The sequence below is a fragment of the Gavialis gangeticus genome, unplaced genomic scaffold (assembly GCF_001723915.1).
Source record: "Gavialis gangeticus isolate Ggan-Ray unplaced genomic scaffold, GavGan_comp1, whole genome shotgun sequence".
NCBI lineage: Eukaryota > Metazoa > Chordata > Crocodylia > Gavialidae > Gavialis > Gavialis gangeticus.
This window is the reverse complement of record NW_017728964.1, coordinates 23,991-34,541: the sequence shown is the minus strand read 5'-3', so window position 1 is coordinate 34,541 and position 10,551 is coordinate 23,991. Positions and strand designations below refer to the sequence as shown.

The 10,551-nt window shown below is 44.8% G+C and overlaps 1 protein-coding gene across 5 annotated transcripts in view; it reads right to left on the bottom strand.

Moving 5' to 3' along the window:
- MAP2K4 (mitogen-activated protein kinase kinase 4) overlaps positions 1-4,211 on the bottom strand; it is a 133,522-nt gene extending 129,311 nt beyond the window's left edge. For 3 of the 5 annotated variants that reach the window (XM_019501826.1, XM_019501836.1, XM_019501847.1), the window contains exon 1: positions 3,944-4,125. In XM_019501826.1, the coding sequence (XP_019357371.1) occupies positions 3,944-4,110 (167 nt within the window). In that variant the 5' untranslated portion in view covers positions 4,111-4,125. Of the gene's footprint in view, positions 1-1,454; positions 1,500-3,943 lie in introns of all 5 variants that reach the window. The other 2 variants (XM_019501865.1, XM_019501856.1) reach the window with 2 other exon arrangements.
- Positions 4,212-10,551: the final 6,340 nt, after the last annotated feature.

The following is a 10,551-nucleotide window of genomic DNA, read 5'->3' as shown; positions in this document are numbered from 1 at the left end:
GGCTGACCGAGCCCATGAGAGCTCACTATAACCCCCTAAGTGGCTCTCTGGCCAAAACAATTGTCCACCCCTGATCTGGAGCAAAGGGCCTTCTGATGACTGCTATTAATGTAGCGTTATACCAAGATATCACATAGAGGTAGTGTTTTACAGAACCAGGTCCAAATCAGTTGTGGCTCCTGTTACTAAATCTCAGCCAAAGCCACCCTGAGTCTGTTTCCTATTTAAAGGTCATCTAACCCCCCCCACCCCACCCCCGATTTTAACAGAAGCTCTAATTAAGAAAATATTTAAAGTAAAATTCTGGCTCCATTCAAGTCAATGGGAATGTTGTACCAACAACAGTAGGGCCAAGATTTTACCACTGTTTTTCTGAAGTGAAGAATTGCCCTTGTCCATTGAGTCGGTATTTTTGTGTGTTAGGACTTGTGATCCTGCTGTATCAAATTTACACTGGGAAGTAGAAGAAAGTTTCTAAACACCAGATCAGAGAGGTTCTGGAATGACTTTCCAGTAAGAGATACAGCAACAAAAATACTTAGTTTTGCAATGGAGTTTGGTAAATGTGAAGGGGCTTATATAATATGCTGCCTGCAGTAAAGCAGGAATGAACCTGACAATGTAATGGGTCCTTATATTCCTAAATCCCTATTGAAAATGGGATTTAGGGGCCTTTGACATCTTTCCTGAAATCACGTAATGAAGCTCTCTTCCTCCCACAAAACTACCCTAAAATGAGATGTTTCTTTAGCATTATACAAAATGAATGGTAATACAATGTACTGAAGCAAGCAGCTTTGTGATTATTGTGGAAGCCTGACTTGGTCAGATGTGCAAGTGCACCTCAGTGCCTACTTCCGAGTGCCTCTCCCTGATCCTGTTCAGCCCATGAACATTGCTTCTCCTCTGCCTCAGAACTTTAGAAACTAAAACGGCCCCTGGCTCAGGTTTAATTCCAATGGCATTTTTTACACTAGTTCCCTTTTCTACAACAGAAAGCATATTATTATCTTTTATTAAGATAACAGAAATTGCTCACAGGCATGCAAAAAGCACTAAAGGAATCAAAACTCTGTCTGACTGTATTTTACTGTGTCAAGCAGCATGAGACCACTCCTATTTTGGATGAAATGGAATGGCTTTCAGCCATCCTTATATTTAGGAGTTGTGGCTACCAAAGACTGCAAGATTCAAGTAGCAGGTCAGTAGCAGCATTTGGTTCAATACTGAGAATATGTCTCTGCATTACATATGACAGTGACTGAAAGCCACTGAAGGTCATTTTTGCCCTGTGGGACATACTTTGGTCATCTCTTCCACAGTGGTTTCTTTGTATCAGTAGCAGAATTTCTATGAAGGCTTCCACCCACCTAACTAAAGACCTAACAGAACAGAAAGCCCCATTTTATTATTCTGCTTTCCACTTACATAATTAAGAAACCACAATTTCTTACCTGAAAAATCCACCAATCCAGCCTGATCAGTTCCCCGATCATAACCTGTCAATCAAGCAGAATACAGCTAATAGGCAATTTACATCTTGTGACATCAGCTGGTCACTGCTAACAGCTTCCTCTCAGCTTCCCCTAAGTTACTTCCAGAGGAAAAAAAAGGCAAAAGAATAATTTGACAACCACAAATTCTGCCCTTCAGGAGACATACAATGGGACAGCCCCCGGATTGGTGGATCCAAGTCACAGAAACCTAAATTTCATGTAAGAAATTAACTTCTCTGTATCTTCAGATCCACCCATCTGGACCAATGGGATCTATTCAACATATTCATCAAGGATAGGGGAGTCAGCATTTCTGGGCTGAGCCAGTGCTTAACACTTTAACCAAAGACAAAGCCGCAAAAAACCAAACCACTCAATCCCCAGGGCTGGAGGAAGAGGAAGTAACTTAGTAAAGATAGAACAACCTGGGTTCAAAACAGACATCGATGTGCCTGAGCCAGACAGTTTGAAATATCCAGCTCAAATCAATCACCCAGAACGGCGTCTTGCCAAGACAGGAAAACCATCCCAACTCATCTCAGGGACCAGAGGGAGAGTTACAGAGTCAAAGTCACATCAACATCTAAAGAAGCATGGATCTGTGGGTAAGGAGTATGATACAGACACATGTATGCTGTCTTTGAGAAACAGTACCCCAAAAGGACAACAATAAAAAGCACGAGGGTAAAAAAAAAAATGTATCTCAGCTTGCCAAAACTCTGCATAGTACGAAGCAAACCAGTCACACTAATTAAATAAGGTTAAGCTACAGAAATGAGCTAGTCCACCCTTCAGAGATAGCTATTGTGGCTTCTCTCCTCCATGAAGAATTCGTATGTATTCACATCACACCATCTTCACTCTCTGCTAATTTAACAGATACTGTATCCGATTCAGAACTTTACCAAACTCACTGTGCTCCAGAGAGCCGACTGCCCTAGAGAATGCCCCAGTCTCCAATCCCTGTCACAACTGCAGATCCCATGTAATCAGATTGGCGCTTACTAAAGGGCAACCTCACGAGTCACTTGAATAAATACAGATGTTGTTGCTTCCGAAAGAAGACTTCTCCATGCTAGAGTGGTCTCGTTAATCAATGAGTGACTCCAAGACAGAGACCACTAGAGGTAGATACATTGTGGAAAAAAATTATGCCTGATGGCTAAATGTGCTAACTAAGACTAAATTTCTCATAACTGGGGGAGGAAAGAAGGATGGGGAACCTGAGGGAGGAAAGGCTCCAAGGCACAGCCCTTTGGAAATAGTTTTAGGGAGCAGAGAAAAACACTGACAAACCAGAAAATCCTGAAAACCACCAGTAGTCAAGGGAAACAACCCATGTTTAAAAAGAGAGAGACAGCGACTCCCTATATGAGGGAGACTAGAAGTAGAATGTGTTGGAAATATGAATGGATCTGGAAGGATGATAGCCTTTAGATCTGCTGAAGTGCTCACATGAACTCGTTACATTTTGTAGACATGAGCACTAATGATGTGGGTCTTGGAAACATTTATAATTCAGTTAAAACTTGTCTGAAAAGCTCCAGAGCAGGGGAGCTACCAGAAAGAGGAACTAAAAAATACATCCCCAGGAAGCAGAAAACATTGAGCTGAAGGGATATGTCACCAACACATATAGGAAAGCAGCATACTAAAACCAAGAACACCACCAGAGTGTAAGAGCACCACAGACAGCTGGAAAAAACATCACGAGGGAGCTCTCTAAGACGTACTACTGGCAAAATTCTTTTAAGATCTGGTAAGGAAACCTGAAGAGGAAAAACTGTCACCCTAACTGGGTTTTGCCACACAGACTGTGGATGGGTCACCCATCAATCTAGATTGGTGGATCTGAGGATACAAAGCTAATGTTTTCTGTGACGTTGTATTATGTTTAATGTCAGGAACATGTAAATGTATTCCATTTACATTCACACTTTACACAGAACTATGCCCAACTATCTAGCTTGGAAATTCAGAGGCCTAGTCACTAAAACTCCATGAGTTCTAGATTTTGACAGAATTTTACACTCCTCAGTCAGTTATTTTCATTTTAGTGCTAAAAGATGCATTATAGTTACAAATCTTTCACAAACACACACAGAAACAAGAAGCTTATTTCTAAAAAAAGGTACTAAAGCACTGAATAAAGAGACAGAAAAATGACAGTGAAAAAGTCTGGAAATTAAGTACAGGCATAATGTGTGCATCAACCACAAATGACCACTCTACATTCAATTTTGAAATGCAGCAACCTTAGCTTATGATAGTAAGAGTCCTAGCTTATCCCCTGCTAATTTAGGAGAAAATATATGGAAGCCAAACTAGCATTTTTGAGCAGTCTACCACGTAAATGTAGTAGTGAAATTGCTTTCAGAACAACACTACATTCTAGATGAATAATTGCAGAATTGTGCCATTAGTGGAGCCTTTGGTTTTATACTCACATGTGTGGATTTTGGAAGGGAACTCCAGAAGTATTCAAAGTAAACCTTGCTGTGGACTTGAAAGGTGGGTTTGCAAAATTCAATTTCAGCGCTTTGCGTTTACCTGGGAAGCAATGAACACAAAGAAAATATTTCGTGAACAACAGAATATCCTGATCTGACAGCATCTAGAATTAGCTGGAAGGTAGAGGAGGGAATATAAGAAAGGGGAAATGTGTTTTACATTAGCATTAACCATACTATAACACAACTGCAGTGAAAAGAGAAGTGGGTATAGTCAGGGCTGTTGGTAAATGAGAACAGGGGATGCATCACCCTACATGTTCTGTTGTTCCTTGAAGCACCTACTACCTGCCACTGTCAGGGAAAGAACACTAAATTAGCTCCACTTTTCGTTTAACCGAAAATAACAGTTTGTACAACTAAACGGGGCATTATAATCCTCAACAACCATATTTTCTCCTGTACAACATGCACCCTTTTTCATTTAATGTTATGCACTATAGAAGGCATCAGAACTGGTCAGCACACTATGGCCCTTGACATGTTACAGTTAAGATGTGATAAACGTGTTAATCATGCCCGGCCACACATTCAATTTAAGGCATGATAATACAGTAAACACACCACAAAATTATTCCACATGCAGTATATAGTGTATAACAACTTTGTGGCTCATTCATATCATGCCTGAAACTGAACATCTGGCCAGGTGGGGCTGGCCCATGAGAGATCCTGACCCTCAGCTGAGAATCCAGCATGGGGCTGCCCCAGTGTCTGAAACACAGGTATCCCCTATGCAGGTAGGCTGAGGGCAGAATCATTTGCTAAAAGCCAGGCCCCCACCTGAGCCTGGAGGCAGATGGGGAGCACAGTAAGCTCACATCAGAGAAAGTCTCACCAATCTTGGGCTCACTGCACCCCAGGGTGCACGTGCAGGTGGGCTGCACACATGGTTTCTGACATTCTCAGTGCCTGGAAACTCTGAGATCAAGGAGTCGCTCTCTGATTTTGAAGTCCACATACATAAAACTGCCTAACTGCACACATAGTTTTTAAAGGTCCCAGCACAATGGGACATCAGGTTAGGAGAAATGCTTTCCAATCCCAGAGTCCCTGTGCTCTGTGTGCCATGTGCTGCCAGCTGGGCACCATACATAGTCTCATAGGTCCCTGTGTCTACGGATGAGTAAACACCACTTCTGACCCTCAGCTGGGGCCAGAGACCAGACTGGGGCCAGCTCCAGACCCCAATCCCAAAATAACAATTGGCTGATTACTGGCAACTTGCGGGGGGGGCAGCGCTGGGTCATGATCCTGGGTCTCTTTGGCATCAGCAAGCAAGGCGTGATTGGGATCTAATCCCCAACCTCAAAACTGCACATCCTGCTGTGGCATGGCAGGAGGTCCAATTGTTTGCCATCTGACAGATCCAGGGAAGGAATTCTACCTGATCAACATATGAAAGAGTTACTCAACACAGCTCAAAAAGACACCCTCATGGACCTAGAGGGACAGCCTTCCATCTTCAGCTCCCTCTGTGCAAAAACGAAGTTTATTTCCTACCTATGGGGACTTTTCACCATCTTGTACTATCTAGACTTTTCCCACAGCCTGACGAAGAGACTTTGATCCTGAAAGCTTGCAGAAAAGGACAATTTTCTTGCCATTTTCCAGTTGGTCTAATAAAAGGGTAGATCCTATTGCATTTTAAACTGAATGCCTGTCAGTGGCCTACGTCTCAGTAGAACAGCTAGGCAGAAGCTTTCAGTGCCAGAGTGCAAGTTAGTGATAAAACATCAGACCTAAGACAACACAAAAGAGGAACCTGAGGAGTTGCTCCATATGCTTCAAAAGCACTGAAGGGGTGGATGCTCAAGAACCAAGTGCTGTTACTAGTATGCTTCCAAGCTTTAGGAGGATTTTCACAAGGCCACAAATTCTTGGAGCCAGAGGGATAAGGGAAATTTGACAAGTACCTCCTTACATCTCCCCCGGGGAACTGTCTTTGGGTTTTCACTCACTACAGAAGGATGAGGTACAGACATCAAGGAGGTTCTCTCAAAAGGAATCTTGTGCCCTTGAGGGTCTTCAGCTAGCTGAGTCCTGTGCTCCAAATCAGATGCTGACCTCAAAAATGTACCCGGAAGATAAACCTAGGGTGCCTGCACACATCCCAGGGTTTAACCCTCATGAAATTAAATAGGTTTGTAACATTTAAACTTGTTTATTTTGGAGTGTTGCATCAGCGTTTGCACGCATTAGGTTTTTGAACAAATTAAGACCGGTCCCCAGCCAGCGCCGCAGGAGAATGGGACAGTCCCACGCTGCCCGCCTGGCCAGGGTCCCCTACCCCGTGCCCTGCCACACAGCTGTGGGAGCAGGGAGCTGGCACACAGCACAAGAAAAAAAAAGAGAAAAAAAAGCAGAAGCAATTCAAAAGCAGCAGCAATTTGAAGGGGTGAACTACAAAAAAGTTGCAGCACCATCTGGGGGACAAAGGATTATTACACGTCTTTGAGTGCCTGTGTGTTTGCACACAATGAATCCTTGGATGCAACTCTTTAATTCGTGACGAGCCAAACTAAACTATGTCCAAGAAGTTTTAGTTTAATGCACCAGAAAGATTTTTAAAGTGCCCAGAAAGCCTGCTTGTGCAAACAGTCATGCCACAGCAGCGCAAGAAAGGGCAAAAAAAATGACATGTACAAATGCCCCTGGAGTCCAGCTTCATAGGCCTTCTGGGCCCAGGAAGTGAACAATTTACAAATTTGCACATTTTCCTGGAGATGCAAGTCTTTCCTAGATACCTAGAATGTCAATTCATCACAGGCATAGCCATGGAACAGAAAAGACATTTTGAAATCAGGCAACCTGGAAAAAGCCATGCCAACTTTCAAGTGAGCCTCATTGGAGTGCAGAGGGAAAAAAAGGAGCCTTACACAATTAGAGAAGCCATGTGGCACTGGCCAAGGGAGCCCTGGGTCTCACTGAGAAACTGACAGACAACAGAACAAAAAAGGAGAAGAGTAATAAGCTAAAATTGGTTTAAAAATATTTTTTTCCATACACATTTCCCAAAGACTTCCAAAATAAATGTGAGACCAATTATCACAGCATATTATTAACACCGAGAATTTAGCCGTACTCTTAAGAAAATTAGAAACCTACCTGAATAACAAGCAAATTCAGTGACAATAGTTAACATTAATTTTTGGAAGAGATATACATCTTTCTCCTAAACTAACTTTCTGCTAATTAATAGGGCTAAGACGAGAACCTGATGAGGACACGTTACCTATATCTACTTGGTGGGGAAGTTGTTACACTTTTCTTTGAAGCATTTGTAATGGGCTACTCCTGAAGACAAGATCCAATCCAGCAACTGTTTATGTTCACATACTACTCCATCAGTGAAGGAGTGAACTACGATTTAACAATAGTGTCATTTTTGGTGTAACCTGCCAAAAAGATATTCTCAATCTTACGCCACTGACTTTGCAATTATAAAACCTCTTTTGGCTTAATCCTAATAATTTCTCTCTTCTTAAACATAACAGAGACAACAGCTTCAGTTCTCACTACAGAAGCTCCAGGGACTTAAAATGCTTAATGACCCTGTAGGCAGACAAGATCCTTTGGGTAAATTTGATATTTTTTTTAAAAGGTCACCAAACATTTTAAGACTTCCCTTATTTATGCTCTTCAGGTTCTGCCCCTTCCATTGTGTGTGAGCATACCTGGGTGTTGATAGGTACTTAGCAGGTACTTTCTGATAGTGAAGCCTTAATCCATTTTCCTGTAAATGGTGCCTAAAACCTGTTTTTAAACTATTACCTATGCTATCATACTTTTTATAACCTTGTAATTTAACAGAAAAATATCAGAAAGACCTACAATGCTGCAAGTCTTGCTTCAGAAAAATCCTGACCAGTGCTTTCTTCAGTTTTACCTTTCCCATCTCAGAGTACTAGATTATAACAACATAACTGTAACGTCTTAATTTCTACCGATAATACTTGTACATCTGAACATAACATTTGTCTTTGAAAGCCATCATCATATACAGAAGATGCACAAGAAAGTACTAACATCTATCGCACAAAATCTTCTCTTCTCAGCAGTAATTCCTACAATTTAAGTTATTTATCTTGACATTAAGATTCCTCCCACTTCACTCATATCTTAGACTTTTCCTTCATACACTTCACTTACGTTTCGTTCTACTGATCTCTATTTTGATAATTTCCCAACACTTGCCAGGATTTTTTTTAATGATCTTTCATTAGCTCTGAATTTTCTGGGAATTTGAGTAGTGTAGAAGCATAATCTGCAATACTTCTAGCCATCATCCAGAAGGAGAATCAAATGGATTACTACAACACCTTAGGTGCCAGGACAAAGAACGTGACAAAAAAAGCAAAATATAGCCTGAGGAATGCCACAGGATGGAGAAGACTAAAGGTATAGATTAGAGGTTTCCAATCCCCGGGCCGCAGCCCGGTACTGGGCCACAGTGGCGATATGTAGGGGGTGCACGTGCACAACCTGAGAGCACTGGTGCACCCCAACAGCCAGCACTCCCCGCTTAGGTGATGGCAGGGGGGGCTGGCAGGAGCGCCGGAGCCTCCCCTGCAAGTGCCGACCAGGGAGTGGGGGTGCCAGGAGAACCACTGCTGGCACTTCCGGGAGCACCACTGGCACTTCCAGGTGCCCTGGCTGTGCTTCCCAGTGAACATGCACTTTGGGGTGGGGCAATTTGTGCCACTTGGGGCAAACTGATCCTGCCCAGTTCCTCCTAGACCTGCACCCAGGGGAAGCTAGAGGCTGGGGCCAGCACCTGTGCTGGTATAAAAATCTGCCCTGGCAAGCAGCACAGAAGCTTCAGAGGCTCAGCCAATTGGTATCTGGGGACACTAGCCCCTTGGGCCAGCAAGACTGCTGAAGCAGCTCTAAACTAGAGGTGCCCTTGTACCCTCTACCCACTGCAGCAGTCTGGCAGTAGGGACTGCTGCCTGGCTGTGATCTACTGCCACCTGCAACAGCATCTGCCCCCTCGGACCTGCAGCCCCATGGCTGCGTGCCTGCCAGACCCAGACGGGGACCACACATCTACCTGAGCTATGGTATGGGCACTGCAGCAAAGCCTCCTGCACTTCTGGACCAGCTGCTAGTGAGCCATGTCTGCACAGTTGGCCTTTGTGTAGAAGTGCTGTCATGTCTTCTGGTGCCCCCACTCTGCCATTTAGGCAGCTATTGCCCAGAAGATAGGCTCATTACAGTAGCCCACTTTGAACTGTCAAAGCATGTCCTGGCCCCAAATGGCCAGGCCAGCCACCTTTTCTGCCCTCTAGCAAGGTCCCCAATGCTGGCCCATGGCAGGTTCCTCTGCCTGGGTCTCGCAACTTATCTCACCAGCAGAGATCCTGGTGTTCAATGTTTAAAAATGGCAAATACTCTGATAAAAAAAACCCAAATTCTCTCATTAAAATGCTGAAAATCCATGTTCTTCTGCAATTAAAATGAAATGCCACTACATATAGAGAGATCAGTTGGGCAATGTTTTATTCATATGTTTACATTTTTCATACAGTTTGGAAACCTATCAGTGCCTCTATCATCATAATAAAATTAATTCTAAATATCTATATACTTTTGCACTTGATTTTGGCCATGCCCCTGCCCCTCACTCCCAACCCACAGCCCCACCAGTGCCCCTCACTCCTGACCCATGGCTCCTACCTGCCCCCACTAGCTCCCTCCCAACAGCAGCTCCATCCCAGCACCAGGACATGAGTCCAGCTGCAGCTGTCCCACCACTGCTTTGTGGCTCTGAGCAATGCCAGCCCTTATTGTTCTGCTCCCTGTGCCTGTGCCCAGGCCCCAGTAATCCCTATGCCATTCCTGGGAAGCCCTCACCTTGGGCTCAGGGACTGAGCTGGGCAAGCCCCTTCCCTTCCAGGCTGGCCTCCCCCTGCAGAGGCTGCTTTAGGGGGACAAGGGGGCTCCAAGCCTGGCTCTGGCAGCCTGTCCTACCTGAAGTGCTCCCCTATCCCTGACTCCCATTTCTCTCTCACACACAACCGCCACTGCCATCTCCACCCCGCCCCAGCCCATCACACACCCAAGTGCTTCCTCGAACCAGGAGTCCCTCCCCACCCAGGCTGGGGCCATATGTCTGAGCAGGGCTTCAGTGTGGCATTTGTCTCTGCAACTGGGGCTCCTGCCAGCAGGTCCCGTCCCATCCCGTTTGGCAGGTGGGCACACAGGGTGTGAGCTTTGTGGGGAGATGTAGGGTTTGGAGGGGAAGCATGCAAGGAGGGGCGGTGTGGGGTTTGTGGGGAGTTTGTGGGGATTGTGGGTGGGTATATGAATGTGGAGTTTGTGGGGGCAGTTGAGGGGTGTGGAGTTTGTGGATGAATTGTGGGGGGTTTTGTGGACGTGAGGGACTATGTGGGCGACTGTGGGGTTGGGGAGGACTGCTCAGGAGGGGTGAGTCTGCTACCTGTCTCCCCACACGGCATACAGCCCTCCCCACCCCAGAGCAGCAGCAGCAGCAGCAACAATCATTGGGGTGCTCATAGCCTACTACTGTCAGAGCCCCCCTG